Source organism: Leptodactylus fuscus, chromosome 2 (assembly GCF_031893055.1).
Source record: "Leptodactylus fuscus isolate aLepFus1 chromosome 2, aLepFus1.hap2, whole genome shotgun sequence".
Classification (NCBI taxonomy): domain Eukaryota; kingdom Metazoa; phylum Chordata; class Amphibia; order Anura; family Leptodactylidae; genus Leptodactylus; species Leptodactylus fuscus.
In genome coordinates this window covers 276143478-276162783 of record NC_134266.1, presented here as the reverse complement: position 1 = coordinate 276162783, position 19306 = coordinate 276143478, and the positions used below count along the sequence as shown (strand labels likewise).

Below are 19306 nucleotides of genomic sequence, written 5' to 3'. Positions count from 1 at the left end.
TCCCACACAATATAATATACTCCAGGTGCTAGAGTGACTGTGGCTAACCTACAACCCCACAACAACCTATGGAGAAATAAGGCTCAGCTTCTAGACCCTTACAGTCCCAAAGCTGTCTTTAGATAACCCTGGACCACCCTGTTACATAAGTCATGTACGGCGGTCAAAACGGTTGAGTCCATGTATGACCTGTATGAGGGGTCTCGCTTAGTTGGCTATCTCTATTCTTAGACACTTACAGAGCGATGTGTCCTGGGGTTATATCTGTGGCATGGAAAATATTTGTAACATTTTATTTTTTATTTCTATAGAATTTCTTGGGTTGTTTTTTTTTTCTTAATTTTCACCAGAATATTTTCCTTTTCTTATCATTTCCCTGCCAGTGACTGCGGCCATGTGTAACTTGTTACATTAGATGTCGTCTATGTCACGTTCATTATCTCGACGTTCCGCCGGGGGATAGTCTTCGGTGTCGTCCTCTAAGGGGCCAATTGCCATTTAGTGCTGAGATAGAGATGGAATCTTCCAGAAGTGACATCGGCTAATGAGTCTTTAATGTATCGGCGTCTCCGGAGAGTCCATTAGAGAGTTTACATGAGCCATTTATACACTGTATAACATTGGTATAACATTCGTCCTCCCCCGAGAGCGCGGCAGGTGGTGAGGTCTACGGAGGGCCGTGGGGAGGGGGTCACTGACAAAGTGTAACTCAGACATCATTAACTTCTCATTAACAACCGCTGGAGACTTCACAGATCCTGAAACATAGAAAATAAGATCTATACAATGTTACTATAGGCATAGCAACTTAGCTTTCCTGAAATTCTGTCAATTTTTCAATAAATAACATATATATATATATATATATATATATATATATATATATATATTCATATTCTACATTTTGGTTGTGATTCCTGGGTGATGAGTTGGTTTTAGGTTGAAGTTGCAACTTAAATATAAAGATGTTGCAAATAATAATAATAATAATAATAATAATAATATTACAATTAACAAAAATAAATAAACCTAAGGTTCTTGTGCACGGACACTCAGTATGGTCATACATAGGGACTTGGCTACAAAGAGTACAAACATAGTGGCCACATGTGGGTGGAGGGGCCTGAAGGGGTCCAAACATCCCTCCATTACATGACTCCAGAACTATGAATACCGCATGGTGGGTGACCCATTTCAGGAATTGCCCTGAGATCCAAAAACTTTATGTTACCCTTATGTATCCTTGTAGAACCGATTTTACACCCCTGGGTTACTCTGATATTAGTGGATGGTCATTGCTATTAAAATTATTCTAGGGTGAAGTATACAGGACAGGGGCGCAGCGCTCAAGTTCCCAGCAGAACCCTGAGGATAAACACCGAGGAGCGACGTAAAGTCACACAGTAATTCTTAGGGATATAGGGCAGTATTATTTGGGATCTGTAGCATTACATATGTGAGAACGATATGGAGGTATTATTTAGGCTCTTTGGAATCACTTTGATGCTGTATATTATTTGCACACTGTATGGTATAGTGTAGAACACACAGTATATGGCGACATTATTTGAGTTTTCTAGCATTAGTTTAATGCTACAGTCTATCTATCTATCTATCTATCTATCTATCTATCTATCTATCTATCTATCTATCTCTCTATATTCTGGGTCCCTGTATCTCCTATTCTCTGTACATGTAATCTTGGTAATCTTTACTATATACTTCATCATCTTGCAGATATATTATATTTCCCATATTTGCTCTCTCTCGGTCTCTCATGCGTTGCGGCTCTGCAGGGACCTCGGGGACGTTATTGCTCTTCTCTATGCACAGTCTCCTAGTTGTGATGTGATCGCCATTAATGAGACCTTCGGGTATTTGCTTCATCAGAGAGTCAATTAGACGGCCCCTGATTACATTGCAGAATGACACAGTCTAACCCTCACCCCCGGGGGGCGCCGCAGGTGTCTCCAGGTGTGACTGAGGGATTGTGCATTTTATGGCCTTAATGACTCTAAACACCAATTAGTCACATCAGCAGTAGATCAGACAATTATTGCGGAATTGGGAATTTACTGTTCACTTTCTCGCCGGTCATGTAGCCGGTTCCTGTTATTCTTTTTTTATAAAGTTTTGATAAATTAAGAATACAAATAAAGAGAATTTATAAGATTGTAACAAAGTATCTGTAGTAAGGATCAGGGGATACATTCTGTGCACTCATAGAGGGCAAACACCTCTCCAGCACGTATATAGGTCCAGTCCCCTATAGTATGTCTACCTGGAAGACCAGATACTAAAGCAAGGTAGAGGCCCCCACACAGTATAAAGCCCCCATTACTGGCCCTCACACAGTATAAAGCCCCCATTACTGGCCCCCTCACAGTATAAAGCCCCCATTACTGTCCCTCACAGTATAAAGCCCCCATTACTGGCCCTCACACAGTATAAAGCCCCCATTACTGGCCCTCACACAGTATAAAGCCCCCATTACTGGCCCCCACACAGTATAAAGCCCCCATTACTGGCCCTCACACAGTATAAAGCCCCCATTACTGGCCCCCAAATAGTATAAAGCCCCCATTACTGGCCCTCACACAGTATAAAGCCCCCATTACTGGCCCTCACACAGTATAAAGCCCCCATTACCTGGTCTCACACAGTATAAAGCCCCCATTACTGGCCCTCACACAGTATAAAGCCCCCATTACTGGCCCTCACACAGTATAAAGCCCCCATTACCTGGTCTCACACAGTATAAAGCCCCCATTACTGGCCCTCACACAGTATAAAGCCCCCATTACTGGCCCTCACACAGTATAAAGCCCCCATTACTGGCCCTCACACAGTATAAAGCCCCCATTACCTGGTCTCACACAGTATAAAGCCCCCATTACTGGCCCTCACACAGTATAAAGCCCCCATTACTGGCCCTCACACAGTATAAAGCCCCCATTACCTAGCCTCACACAATATAAAGCCCCCATTACTGGCCCTCACACAGTATAAAGCCCCCATTACTGGCCCTCACACAGTATAAAGCCCCCATTACCTGGTCTCACACAGTATAAAGCCCCCATTACTGGCCCCCTCACAGTATAAAGCCCCCATTACTGGCCCCCACACAGTATAAAGCCCCCATTACTGGCCCTCACATAGTATAAAGCCCCCATTACTGGCCCTCACACAGTATAAAGCCCCCATTACTGGCCCCCAAATAGTATAAAGCCCCCATTACTGGCCCTCACACAGTATAAAGCCCCCATTACTGGCCCTCACACAGTATAAAGCCCCCATTACTGGACCCCACACAGTATAAAGCCCCCATTACTGGCCCTCACACAGTATAAAGCCCCCATTACTGGCCCTCACACAGTATAAAGCCCCCATTACCTGGTCTCACACAGTATAAAGCCCCCATTACTGGCCCTCACACAGTATAAAGCCCCCATTACTGGCCCCCACACAGTATAAAGCCCCCATTACTGGCCCTCACACAGTATAAAGCCCCCATTACTGGCCCTCACACAGTATAAAGCCCCCATTACTGGCCCTCACACAGTATAAAGCCCCCATTACTGGCCCTCACACAGTATAAAGCCCCCATTACTGGCCCCCACACAGTATAAAGCCCCCATTACTGGCCCTCACATAGTATAAAGCCCCCATTACTGACCCTCACACAGTATAAAGCCCCCATTAGTGGCCCTCACACAGTATAAAGCCCCCATTGCTGGCCCCCACACAGTATAAAGCCCCCATTACTGGCCCTCACACAGTATAAAGCCCCCATTACTGGCCCTCACACAGTATAAAGCCCCCATTACTGGCCCCCACACAGTATAAAGCCCCCATTACTGGCCCTCACACAGTATAAAGCCCCCATTACTGGCCCCCAAATAGTATAAAGCCCCCATTACTGGACCCCACACAGTACAAAGCCCCCATTACTGGCCCTCACGCAGTATAAAGCCCCCATTACTGACCCTCACACAGTATAAAGCCCCCATTACTGGCCCTCACACAGTATAAAGCCCCCATTACTGGCCCTCACACAGTATAAAGCCCCCATTACCTGGCCTCACACAATATAAAGCCCCCATTACTGGCCCTCACGCAGTATAAAGCCCCCATTACTGACCCTCACACAGTATAAAGCCCCCATTACTGGCCCTGACACAGTATAAAGCCCCCATTACTGGCCCCCACACAGTATAAAGCCCCCATTACTGGCCCTCACACAGTATAAAGCCCCCATTACTGGCCCTCACATAGTATAAAGCCCCCATTACTGGCCCTCACACAGTATAAAGCCCCCATTACTGGCCCTCACAGAGTATAAAGCCCCCATTACTGGCCCTCACACAGTATAAAGCCCCCATTACTGGCCCTCACATAGTATAAAGCCCCCATTACTGGCCCTCACACAGTATAAAGCCCCCATTACTGGCCCTCACATAATATAAAACCATCTTGCCCCCGTTTTTGTGCCCCATACAGTATAATGCACTGTTTATTGCCTCCCTCACAATATATTTAGACTTTATAGACCCCTACCCAGTATCTTGCCCATGTAATTGCCCCCCAGTGACACATTAGGCACATTCTGAAGAGGTAACAGCCAATATTTGCTGACTGATCCATGCTCCCAGCCCATCTTTGCTTTGTTTCCATCCCACTAGTGTGTACTAGATCCGAACACTGAACAACATTGGACATAGTCGGGATCTAATCTGCCCTCTTAAGCGTAGGCGGACCTGGACCGGAGTGGGATCATTTTCTTCGGTAACATTTTGGAGCATGTATGACTTTTTGATAATGTAAAAAATGCCCAGCGCCCCTAGATGGGTATTGTAGTGGACCCAGTAGTACCAGTTGTAGCTCCTACCCGAACACCAGGCTGGTGGGGGGTGAAAACAATAACCAAAACAAAGAAAAAAACTGGGAAAGCTATGGAGCGCTATAGTGGAAAAGCAAAATGCAAAAGATAACTTGAAAGCTATTTTTATTGAGTTTCCAGTGACAGTGTGGACAAGGCTATGCGTTTCGATGCTGGTCATGTGTCTTTGTCAGTGAGTTGTGAAGAGCTCAAAGCTACTTGGTAGGCCATAGTACTGATCTGCAGAGGATTCCTCTCTGGTTACTCGAAGCCGCAGGATCTGTACACTCAGCAATGTAAGTTATCAGGCGGTATCTGTCAAGGTGGTAGTGACCAGGAGTCTGACACTCAGCACCATCCTATTACAATGCAGTGAGTGTAAAGTTGAAGTGTCTTCTACATAGTAGTAGTATAACACAGCCAGGACCCAGGACTAACTGCAATTGTCAGAAAATGCTCTGACTCCAGCAATCTAACAAAAGCAATATAAATACGGTATTGCCATAATCGATAGTCACCGGATATGCAGATGTAGTGCTAGTCAACATGGCTGACAGATCACGTTAATCCAATCCACCTCTGTCCATATATATAGAATAATAGAAGTGATACTGTGCACTGTCTATATCTCTCTATATTATAAAAATGAATTCTTGTCTGTCTGTCTGTCTGTTCTCTAATGCAAACCAAACGACTGGACCGATCTTCACCAAATTTGGTACAGAGATACTTCAGATATCCGGGAAGGTTAAAGACGTGACTCCAACTCGCTCGGACGTACCATTGCTGAGATACAGCATTCCAAACACAATGCCCCCCCCCCCAGCCCTTACAAACCTGCAAGTCTTTCACTCATATTCCAACTGCAATACACACGGTCACTCCACATGCACAATACAACACTGATATCCAAACTGAGATACATGCATCAGAGGATTAGATACACAGATCAGCACACAGTATCACACGCCAGAGGATTAGATACACGCATCCGCACACAGTCCCACACACCAGAGGATTAAATACGCACTTCTGCACATAGTTCCACACACTGAAGGATTAGACATGTGCGTCTGCACACGGTTCCACATGCTGAAGAATTACATACACGCGTCTGCACACAGTACCACACTCCGGGGGATTGGATACATGCGTCTGAACACAGTACCACATGCCAAAGGATTGGATACACACATCTGCACATAGTTCCACACATCAGAGCATAAGATATGCACATCTGCACACAGTACCACATGCCGTAAGATTAGATATGCATGTCTGCACACAGTTTCACTTACCAGAGGATTAGATACGCGCCTCTTCACATAATACCACACAGGGGAGATTAGATACATGCATCTGCACACAGTTCCACACACCAGAGGATTAGATACACGCATCTGCACACAGTACCACACGCCAGAGGATTAGATACACGCATCTGCACACAGTACCACACACGGGAGGATTATATTGTGCATCTGCACACAGTACCACACCAAGGATTAGATACTTGCGTCTAAACACAGTACTACATGGGGAAGGATTAGATACAGCTTTACTCCAGGTACCCATAACAACTGATCACAGGTTTTTCACTGACATCCAAAATGAGATGCACATAATCACATGACGCTTATGGACATACATACAAACAACATACAAAATACATCAGTGCAAAATTGGACAATTCTTATGGGGCCACTACACAAACATAAAATGTAATATACCCGTGCGAAGCTGCGTCCTCCCTCTAGTACTGTATATAGGCTAAGGAAGCAGGGACACATGCCGTAGGCCACATGTAACTGTGATAGAAGCCATAGAAACCTCAGGAAACAGGCACAGAATCCATAAGACATGGAAAACAGGGAAAAAATCTATAGGCCAGGGAAGCAGGGACAGACTCCAATGCAACAGGAACGGAAGCCATGGGACATGGGTAAGAGCGACAGAATCAAAGGACACGAGTACCAGGTGCAGAAGCCATAGATCATGGGAAACATGGACAGAATCTTAAGGCCAGGGAAGCAGGGACAGAATATATAGGCCACAGGTAACAGGAACAAAAGCCATAGACTACGAGCAACAGGTAAAAGAAACAGAAGATCACAGTCAACAAGAACAGAAATCTTAGGCCACAATAACAGGTAATAAAAGCCATTGGCCACAGGTAACAGACTATAATATAAAAAAAACCAAACAGATAAGACAGACTCCAGCATAAAACAATGATCATTGATCTAATACCGTACACCGGGCGTCCTCTAGATCTAACACAAGACAAAGACTATTATCTAATGTACCCGAACACCTGGTTAGATACATGGGGTACAATATTCATGGACATGAGACATACAGAGCTAACTACACACTACTGAGAGATTCTCTCTATATTGGCACATATGGACTAGGTCATGGGTATGTAAAACCTATACGGGATGATTTCAAAGGACGTTCAAGTATCTAAGACACTGCTATACTGTTACCATAATTGATTGACAAGGACAGACACATACACAGAACCTGGGGAGGGGTCCCTGACATGGACACTAAGATCTGATGTAACTAGTCTGTACATTTCCAGCTTTTTATAACACACCCAGAGTCCTCCTGATATAACTCACATATTACATTGGGGTAAGAAGTATAAAAAACAACAATTTCTACAATTTTCCAAGTCTTTGACATAGAATCTTAGACTAAGGTCAACCTTGGCCGGACCCTCTCTCTATTGACCCCCCCAATCTTGCAATTCTCCTCTTTGTTATGTAAGACGTTGAAAGAAAGGTTTCCCATCAAGTCTTTATTTTTCATAGTTTACTTACATTGTATATACATCAATAAGAAATGGTACAAATAAAAAGAAAAGCAAGATACAAAAGGTAACAAGGTGACATTTCAGCCCCAAATCATTGAAGAGAGTTCCTGATACTTTGCACGTTAGATATAACGGGGATCCATCACTTTTATATTGTCAGCGTTCAGGTCAAGTGTTCAGATAGAAAAGTTTTTACCATTCGTTACACAATAAGTTACAGATTCCTGATGGCCCCAGCAATGTCCGCTCTGTAGACGGGGCTTTAGGAAATTTTTGTCTGCTTGAATATTTCTATTTTCTGTAAATTATGAATCAGTTTTATCTTTAAAGCTTCTGTCCTTATCCCATAGACAATGGGATTAACAATGACGGAAGTGAGAAGTCCACTGATGGAAATAAGGACATGGACCATGACCGAAAGATTCCAACCACTCAGTCTATACCTTAGTAAAACAAAAAGCGCCGCGATCATAAAAATGGAGAAGGTGATGATGTGGGTGACCAAGGTGTGGACGGCCTTATGGGACGCTGACCTGGAAGTCTTCAGACAAATTATTAGTGTCCTTATGTAACAATAGACAATAATTATTAGAGCAATGAAGAAGACCACCAATGTTTCGACAAGCCCAAAGATGTTATTCACCGTAGTGTCCCCACAAGCCAGTCTGAGCAGAGACATGTTCTCACAGAAGACGTTATTAATATTTACCCCACAAAACTGGAGGTTGGCCGTCATCACCACTGGGATAAGGACCAGTATGAAGACAAGAGCCCAAATCACATAGACGTATTTAAAAGCCGTCATATTGGACATGAGGGCAGGGTATCTCAGAGGGTTCCCCACTGCTAAATATCGGTCATAGGCCATAGCCGTAAATGTAACACTTTCAACGGTAGAAAAAGTTTGCACACAGAAGGTCTGGATGACACATTCGGGGAACGATATGGTTGAGGACCCTGATATTAAACTAACAATGAACTGAGGGAAGATAGCCGTGTTCCCATAAACACCATTGAGTAGAAGATTACAAATGAAGATGTACATGGGCTCATGGAGACTTTCCTCAACCCAAACAACGTAGACAATGAGAAAACACATCCATGTAGTTACAATGTACAGACCGAGGGCTATGATAGAATATGGGATTCGGTATCTTTCCATCTCCAAGAGTCCCAGGAACACAAAAGAACTCCCAGCTCTGGATATGTTCTCCATCTTTGGGCTTGAGTCATATTGGAATAAGGTCATGATAAGGAAATGTGCCAGGAGGACAATCTCAGGTTGTGTATCTGATCCAGGGCTGGACGTCACACGTCTTCCTTTGCACCTTTTTATACAGCAAAGTCTTACTCACAGGGTTTAATCTCTTAAGGATTCCGAGTGACTCCAGAAGAACTAATTAGTCTTCATTAAGTATACTTGAACAAAGAAAATAAATATTGCTCGGTAGGTTTTTTTTACCTGTTCTTGTTTTTAGATTTATTTAATATACACTGCTCAAAAAAATAACGGGACCCCTCCAATAACACCTCCTAGATCTGAAGGAATGAAGTCTTCTCATTGTTTGTTCTGTACAAAGTTGAATGTGATGACAACAAAATCAGACAAAAATCATCAAATGGAAATCACATTTATTAACCAATGGAGGCCTGGATTTGGAGTCACCCCCAAAATTAAAGTGGAAAAACCCACTACAGGCTGATCCATCTTTGATGTAATGTCCATAAAACATGTCAGTATAAGGCTGAGTAGTGTGTGTGGCCTCCACGGGCCTGTATGACCTCCTTACAATGCCTGGGCATGCTCCTGATGAGGTTTCAGATGGTCTCCTGAGGGATCTCCTCCCAGACCTGGACTAAAGTATCTGCCAACTCCTGGACAGTCTGTGATGGAGCAAGACCTGATGTCCCAGATGTGCTCAGTCGGATTCAGTTCTGGGGAATGAGCGGTCCAGTCGACAGCTTTAATGTCTTCACCTTGCAGGAACTACTGACACACTCCGGCCACATGAGGTCTGGCATTGTCCTGCATTAGGAGCAACCCAGGGCCAACTGTACCAACATATAGTCTCACAAAGGGTCTGAGGATCTCATCTTAGTATCTAATGGCAGTCAGGCTACCTCTGGCGACCACATGGAGGGCTGTACGGCCCTCCATAGAAATGTCACCCCACACCATCACTGACCCACTGCCAAACTGGTCATGTTGAAGGATGTTGCAGGCAGCAGATCGCTCTCCACGGCGTCTCCAGACTCTGTCACATCTCTCACATGTGCTCAGTGTGAACCTGTGTTCATCTGTGAAGAGCACAGGACACCAGTGGCCAAGTTGCCAATCCTGGTGCTCTGTGGCAAATGCCAAGCGTCCTGCACGGTGTTGGGCTGTGAGCACAACCCCCATCTATGGACGTTAGTCCCTCATAGTAAGAACAAAATTCCAGCATTCACGGACAAGAAGATAATATAAAATCTTTCTCTTTATTTCTTCATATAAAACAATTCATTTCATAGTCCTAGAGGTGCTGTATCGGCAGATCCAGCATATCGTTATGGATGATAGCTACGCGTTTCAGGACATAGTCCCTTCCTCATGGCATGAAACAAAACTACTGAAACCTTGGTTAAAAACATTTCACAAGGGTGTGTCCCATACTAATTTAACCCCTAATTAACCTCCTAAAAACCACGATACTGCTATACCTGCCGTACAGCAACCTCTTTAGGTATACACTCTTTGCCATTTTATAATAAATCAACATTTTAATCCAATCATATACAATTCATAATGACTGCAACTCACAACCTGCTCCTTATATCTGTTTGTCAAGTTATAACATTCATATAGAAGAACACTTTTTAACATATTTGAAATATCCTAATAACTTGGTATCCATGATCAAAAAAGGAATATATGTCCATACCAGTAATAGATGTAAAATATCCATGTCCCCTTTCACAAATCCTCTTCTAATTCTATTATAGATATATATTATCCCGGCCTGGGTAATTCCCTAGTCATGTGATACTAAATCACATGATACCTCATCACATGGGCCCTACTCTTACTATAGCCAGACTATCTACTATCGCGAGATTTATGTCTGCGCATCAACAGGTATCTAGCAAGACACCAGAATTCAGCGATCATCTATTAAAACACCCAAAGAACATCCCAACTCAGAGTAAGTATACAAGATATAATGATCCATAAACCTCAGCATATATTTCTTTGTTGTTTAATAATATATTACCTGATTAAACTATTTCTTTAAAGCTACGATGGATACTTATGTTTATTTACCACTAGTTTTATCATCTACATCTTTGGTGTTTAATATATATAAGACACATCCGAGCGTATATTAAGACCTGTTGGAAATCTGGTATTAAGCTTCATAATCCAGAAAGCTTCTCTACGTAATAATTTTCTACGCCAATCTCCACCTCTAATAGGTCTAGTAACCTGTTCGATAGCATAGAATTTTAAAGTATCCACTTTGCCTTGATGTACAGTAGAGAAATGACGGGATAAGTTGGACATATTCTCCAATTGTTTGGCACTGTCATTAACATGTTCCGAAATTCGAATCTTAAATTTACGTTTAGTACATCCTACATATAACTTATTACATGCTGTACACTCTCCTACATATACTACATACTGACTATTACAGTTCATGAAACTGTCTACATTGTATACCTTTCTATTATCAGAGTCATGGAATATTTTTGTTTTTTTGATAAACTTACATGAGTTACACCGTGGTAAGCCACAGTTATAACATCCTTTCACAGACAACCAAGTATCTGTACTAGGTTTTGTTCGAACATATAGACTAGGGGATATTTTGTTACCTATGGTACATCCTCTCTTTGCTACTACATGGATACCATCCTGTAAAATATTTTTAGTAACCATATCCTGATATAAAATAGGTAGATTACGATGTAAAATATTTTTGATAAGTTTAAATTGGTTACTATAAGGGGTAGAAAACACGATGTTATGGTCAGCCTTCTTGATGCAATTTTTATTAGAAGTTTTTTTATTAGTATTTTCTTTAAGTAACTCCTGTCTGGGTATCCTATTTACAATATTAGTGGCTCTCCTTAATGTCCATTCGGGATAACCCCTGTCCCGAAGTCTTTGTAAGGTTATATAACTTTGTTCCTTATAAATATCATCAGTTGAACAATTACGTCGGGTGCGCATAAGCTCCCCAACCGGAATGGATTTAATAGTGTGACTTGGATGATGACTATTCGCTCGCAACAATGTGTTGCCTGCAGTATCCTTTCTATAAATTTGAGTATTAATTGCTCCAGTCACATCATCACCTTTCAAAAACACATCCAAAAACGGAATATCTGTATTGTGTTGAGAAAAAGTAAAGGACAATCCTATAGGATTTGAATTAAGATATTCAATCCATTCTGGCACGGGCGCTATAGAGCCTCTCCAAATCACCAGGGCATCATCAATATAGCGCCCGTACCAGAATATATACTCACAAAAGGGATTAGACGGAGTAAAAATACATTCCTCCTCCCACCACGAAAGTGTCAAATTGGCGATCGACGGGGAAAAAGGGGCCCCCATAGGGGCACCCTTAATTTGCATGTAATATACGTCATCAAACATGAAAAAATTATTTTTCAACAGGTACATCGTAACATCCAAAATATATTCACATAAGATGTCTGAAAATTGACTATATTTAGATAAATGAAAGGCAACTGCCTTTATAGCCATATGATGAGGGATGTTAGAGTATAGAGCCACAATGTCCATAGATACCCAGGAAAAATCTTTTTGCCATTGTATACCATTCATCTCATTAAGTAGCATTTTAGTATCTCTAATAAAACCTGGGCAACGTGCAACCATAGGTTTCAAAAGATTATCCACCCAGGCACATAGTTGTTCGTTTAAGGCACCAACCCCTGCTACAATAGGTCGAAAAGGTATTGGATTGGTCTTTTTATGCGTTTTGGGTATACCGTGGAAAATAGCTACAGTAGGGCATTCTGGTATCAAATATTTGGCTTGAGACTCCGTAAATATACCTAAACTTACTCCCCTAGCGACTAGTTTTTTCAAAGATTCAGTTACACTTGTAGTAGGATTACCTTCGAGTTTTCTGTAGATGGTATTATCTTTTAAGATTTCCAGACATCCTTGTCTGTAATCCTCATTATTCAAAACAACTACTTTGCCATCCTTATCACTTTTTTTAATAACAATCTCTTTCCTATGGGTAAGATCTTGTAATATTTTATATTCCGCTGATGTCATGTTTTTGTTACGTTTATTATATTTCATAGTATTAGATAATTTAACTAAATCTGCTTCTACTGCCTGCTGGAATAATGTATATACGGGTGCTCTAGACCCTATCGGGTAAAACATAGGATTCTTTACGGATGTCCCTACCATATGAATAGACTTATCATTATAAGGGCTACCCAACTCCTGCAATTGTACCAAATTACATAATGCCACCTGCTCTTGAAATGTTAGATTTTCATAAATGTTCTGATGATCTTTAATATGATCTGGACATTCATTATTACTGATTTTTTTGACTATCAATAATATCATAAGACCGCGGATCAATACTAGTATCTTCCTTGTTATCACTAAAAAAGTGTCTTTTTATAGTTAGCAGTCTTACAAACCGGTTTACATCCAACAAAGTATTAAATAAGTTGAAATCCTGATTGGGTACAAACCCTAAACCTTTAATTAAGACAGACATTTCAACAGCATTTAGATTATGTGAGGATAAGTTGACAACATTATCACATGCATATACTACATGACCTTCATTCAATAACGATTGCGATTTGAGCGGGTCGGATATCTTTTGTGAATTTTTATGTTTCCTCCCCGCTCTTCGTTTCCGTTTTTTGTATTATCCCTTCTTCCCTCCTTAGCCACATGTTGATCCCTAAATGATGTAGATGAAGAGGCATATGAGGTATCTGTAGATGAATCATTATCTTGAGTTGCATAGGACAATTCTGATCCCAGTTCAGATGAAGGAAACGAAACTTTGTGTTTCTTAGATTCTTGAAACTTTCGATTTTTTAATATAGACTTGATAGGATCAGAATTTTTGTCTCTTTTAGTAGAGTAAACATATCCAGTGGTATAGTCATTAACATCACGTTGATATTTTTTCTTTTTAATGATCATAATATTTTGTTCCAAATTATCCATCTTTTTCTCCATCTTGTTTTTGCAAGCAACATAATTGGGATCATTATTATACTTTTTTAATTGTTCTTGTATATTTTCAAGATCCACTTTCAACGTATCCAATTTCTTTTTCTCGTGTTCTACAATATATCTCATTAAATTCAAGGAACATTCAGAAAGAATATCATTCCAACCTTTAATAAAATCCTCATTGTACACAAATGTGGGGTATTTCTTTAATCGCAACCCACGTGGGATCATATTGTTAGCCAAATATTTTTCCAAAGTCAAACAATCCCACGTGACTTTAGTTTCAAGCGACAAGAATTTTTCCCATTGATTCATTAAGGATTTCAGGTCAGAGTTGGTAGTTTGCAATATAGGAGTCTGCTGATCAAATACAACTGCCGCCTTAGAGGCTCTGCCGGCTGACAGTGTTAAAGAGGTATAACTCACAGACGTATCCATATTATATATCACAGCCCAGGGGAGACTACGAGAAAAGTCCAATCACGGAAAGCAAAAATATAGAAAAATAACTCCAGCTCACCCAGCAGCTTGTGAATAATTTCCAAATACCTCTAGCCGAGATGCACGGATACCGATGGACTCCCTCGGTCAGTGTAGACTTAGATAGTAAGAACAAAATTCCAGCATTCACGGACAAGAAGATAATATAAAATCTTTCTCTTTATTTCTTCATATAAAACAATTCATTTCATAGTCCTAGAGGTGCTGTATCGGCAGATCCAGCATATCGTTATGGATGATAGCTACGCGTTTCAGGACATAGTCCCTTCCTCATGGCATGAAACAAAACTACTGAAACCTTGGTTAAAAACATTTCACAAGGGTGTGTCCCTGTTGATGCGCAGACATAAATCTCGCGATAGTAGATAGTCTGGCTATAGTAAGAGTAGGGCCCATGTGATGAGGTATCATGTGATTTAGTATCACATGACTAGGGAATTACCCAGGCCGGGATAATATATATCTATAATAGAATTAGAAGAGGATTTGTGAAAGGGGACATGGATATTTTACATCTATTACTGGTATGGACATATATTCCTTTTTTGATCATGGATACCAAGTTATTAGGATATTTCAAATATGTTAAAAAGTGTTCTTCTATATGAATGTTATAACTTGACAAACAGATATAAGGAGCAGGTTGTGAGTTGCAGTCATTATGAATTGTATATGATTGGATTAAAATGTTGATTTATTATAAAATGGCAAAGAGTGTATACCTAAAGAGGTTGCTGTACGGCAGGTATAGCAGTATCGTGGTTTTTAGGAGGTTAATTAGGGGTTAAATTAGTATGGGACACACCCTTGTGAAATGTTTTTAACCAAGGTTTCAGTAGTTTTGTTTCATGCCATGAGGAAGGGACTATGTCCTGAAACGCGTAGCTATCATCCATAACGATATGCTGGATCTGCCGATACAGCACCTCTAGGACTATGAAATGAATTGTTTTATATGAAGAAATAAAGAGAAAGATTTTATATTATCTTCTTGTCCGTGAATGCTGGAATTTTGTTCTTACTATCTAAGTCTACACTGACCGAGGGAGTCCATCGGTATCCGTGCATCTCGGCTAGAGGTATTTGGAAATTATTCACAAGCTGCTGGGTGAGCTGGAGTTATTTTTCTATATTTTTGTTAGTCCCTCATACCATCGTCATGGAGTCGGTTTCTAACAGTTTGTGCAGACAAATGCACATTTGTGGCCTGATGGAGGTCATTTTGCAGGGCTCTGGCTGTGCTCCTCCTGTTCCTCCTTGCACAAAGGCAGAGGTAGCAGTCCTGCTGCTGGGTTGTTGCCCTCCTATGGCCCCCTCCACATCTCCTGGTGTACTGGCCTGTCTCCTGGTAGCGCCTCCAGCCTCTGGACACTACGCTGACAGACACAGCAAACCTTCTTGCCGCAGCTCGCATTGATGTGCCATCCTGGATGAGCTGCAGTACCTGAGCCACTTGTGTGGGTTGTAGAGTCCGTCTTATGCTACCACGAGTGTGAAAGCACAACCAACATCCAAAAGTGACCAAAACATCAGCCAGAAAGCATTGGTACTGAGATGTGGTCTGTGGTCCCCACCTGCAGAGCCCTCCTTTATTGAGAGTATCTCCATAATTGCCAGTAATTTCCATTTGTTGTCTATTCCATTTGCATAACAGCAGGTGAAAGTGATTGTCAGTCAGTGTTGCTTGGAGTTACATTGTGTTCTATAAGTGTTCCCTTTATTTTTTTGAGCAGTGTATTTTGGTTGAGATTCATTACAATTGATCTATACATTGTGTAAGTCTGTGCACTCGCTTATAAGAGGTGACTTTGGACACTTTGGCTCCATACTTTGGTAATATCAGTAGATGAACACTACTTACACACTACTGTGTAAGAAGTGTTCGTTAGGGTTGAGCCGAACTTGAGATTTCAGGATCGTTTTTAAAATCCAATTTCCAATCATTTTCCATCTGAACCCGATCCCAATTCCGATCCTAATGTAAACCATTAATGATCGAAGATCAGATTTTAAAAATGATCCTATTCACTACACAGCATGGAGTCAAAAAATTGAACGCTTCAATTTTTGGACTTCACGCTGGGTAGTGATTAAAATAATCCCCCCGGCTAGTTAGTCTCCTTCACTTACCTGCACAGATTCGCTGCTGCTCCCCGTTCTTCTCGCTCCTCTTCTATCTAATTCACAGGCTTGCAGAGCGCCGTGCACTCCACCGCCTCACAGGCTAGTGTTACTGATGCTGGGAGTAGGCGGGGCTTGTGGCTTAGGGGAGTGTGGGCGGGTACAGGGCAGGGAGACGTGAGTGCATCATTTACGTCTCCCCTCCCAGTACCCGCCCACACTCTCCTAAGCCACAAGCCCCACCTTCTTCCAGCATCTCTAACACCAGCCTGGGAGGCGGAGGCATGTACGGTGCTCTGAAGGCCTGTGAATGAGAGAGAAGAGGAGCGAGAAGAATGGGGAGCGGCAGCAATTCTGTGCAGGTAAGTTGAGCGATTGGGATCGGAATTCCATTCCCGATCTTTTTTAGGCGGGATCGGAACCCGATCGCGATCGTTAAATTTACTCGACTGCCGATCAGGATCCGATCTTTTCCGATCCTGATCACTCAACCCTAGTGTTCATGGAATTAATATAATAAAGGTGCTATATGAATAATAATTATAATAGTGTGCAAAGGGCTGCTATTACACATTTAACTGTATGGAGGAGCCACTACAGGACATTATACTATATGGTGGAGCCACTAAAGAACATTATGCTGTGTTGAAGGGCAGCCATGAGACATTATACAGTGATGATGGGCTGCTATGGTACATTATACCATGTGCAGGGGCCACTATGGGACATTATTCTGTGAGCAGTGGCTGCTATGGCTCACTATACGGTGTGGAGAACCTGCTATGGGACATTATACTGTGTGGAGGGTCACAATGGCACGTTATACTAAGTGAAGAGGCCACTATAGGATATTATACAGTTTGGAGGGGACATTATGGGACATTATACTATGTGGAGGGGCTAAAATAGGACATTAAACTCGGTGGATAGCTCGCTATGGGACTGTGTGGAGGGTCAATTATAGGACATTATACTGTGTGGAGGGCCAAGCTTGGGACATTATGCTTCTTTATGGGCCACTATGGAATATTATAATGTGAAGTAGTCACTATAAAACACTATACTATGTTGAAGGGCGGCTATTGGACATTCTACTGTGTGCAGGGGCCACTATGGGACATAATACTGTGTGCAGGGGCCACTATGGGACATAATACTGTGTGCAGGGGCCACTATGGGACATAATACTGTGTGCAGGGGCCACTATGGGGGATAATACTGTGTGCAGGGGCCACTATGGGGGATAATACTGTGTGCAGGGTCCACTATGGGGGATAATACAGTGTGCAGGAGCCACTATGGGACATAATACTGTGTGCAGGGGCCACTATGGGACATAATACTGTGTGCAGGGGCCACTATGGGGGATAATACTGTGTACAGTGGCCACTATGGGACATAATACTGTGTGCAGGGGCCACTATGGGGCATAATACTGTGTGCAGGGTCCACTATGGGGTATAATACTGTGTGCAGGAGCCACTATGGGACATAATACTGTGTGCAGGGGCCACTATGGGACATAATACTGTGTGCAGGGGCCACTATGGGGGATAATACTGTGTACAGTGGCCACTATGGGACATAATACTGTGTGCAGGGGCCACTATGGGGCATAATACTGTGTGCAGGGGCCACTATGGGGGATAATACTGTGTGCAGGGGCCACTATGGGGGGATAATACTGTGTGCAGGGGCCACTATGGGGTATAATACTATGTGCAGGGGCCTCTATGGGACATAATACTGTGTGCAGGGGCCACTATGGGGCATAATACTGTGTGCAGGGGCCACTATGGGGGATAATACTGTGTGCAGGGGCCACTATGGGGGGATAATACTGTGTGCAGGGGCCACTATGGGGGGATAATACTGTGTGCAGGGGCCACTATGGGGGGATAATACTGTGTGCAGGGGCCACTATGGGGGGATAATACTGTGTGCAGGGGCCACTATGGGGGATAATACTGTGTACAGTGGCCACTATGGGACATAATACTGTGTGCAGGGGCCACTATGGAGGATAATACTGTGTGCAGGAGCCACTATGGGACATAATACTGTGTGCAGTGGCCACTATGGGACATAATACTGTGTGCAGGGGCCACTATGGGGGATAATACTGTGTGCAGGAGCCACTATGGGGATAATACTGTGTGCAGGGGCCACTATGGGACATAATACTGTGTGCAGGGGCCACTATGGGACATAATACTGTGTGCAGGGTCCACTATGGGGATAATACTGTGTGCAGGGGCCACTATGGGACATAATACTGTGTGCAGGGGCCACTATGGGACATAATACTGTGTGCAGGGGCCACTATGGGGGATAATACTGTGTGCAGGAGCCACTATGGGGATAATACTGTGTGCAGTGGCCACTATGGGACATAATACTGTGTGCAGGGGCCACTATGGGGGATAATACTGTGTGCAGGGGCCACTATGTGACATAATACTGTGTGCAGGGGCCACTATGGGGGATAATACTGTGTGCAGGAGCCACTATGGGGATAATACTGTGTGCAGTGGCCACTATGGGACATAACACTGTGTGCAGTGGCCACTATGGGGTATAATACTGTGTGCAGGGGCCACTATGGGACATAATACTGTGTGCAGGGGCCACTATGGGACATAATACTGTGTGCAGGGTCCACTATGGGGGATAATACTGTGTGCAGGGGTCACTATGGGGGATAATACTGTGTGCAGGGGCCACTATGGGACATAATACTGTGTGCAGGGGC

The 19306-nt window shown here is 42.7% G+C and overlaps 1 protein-coding gene across 1 annotated transcript; it reads right to left on the bottom strand.

Moving 5' to 3' along the window:
* Nucleotides 1-7962: 7962 nt before the first annotated feature.
* LOC142194190 (olfactory receptor 4B13-like) lies at nucleotides 7963-8949 on the bottom strand. Its single transcript, XM_075263206.1, has one exon. The coding sequence runs from the start codon at nucleotides 8947-8949 to the stop codon at nucleotides 7963-7965; it is 987 nt and encodes a 328-aa protein (XP_075119307.1).
* Nucleotides 8950-19306: the final 10357 nt, after the last annotated feature.

Coding starts and splice junctions, on each gene's coding strand:
- LOC142194190 (XM_075263206.1), bottom strand. CDS start 8,949: ATGACCTTATTCCAATATGACTCAAGCCCAAAGATGGAGAACATATCC.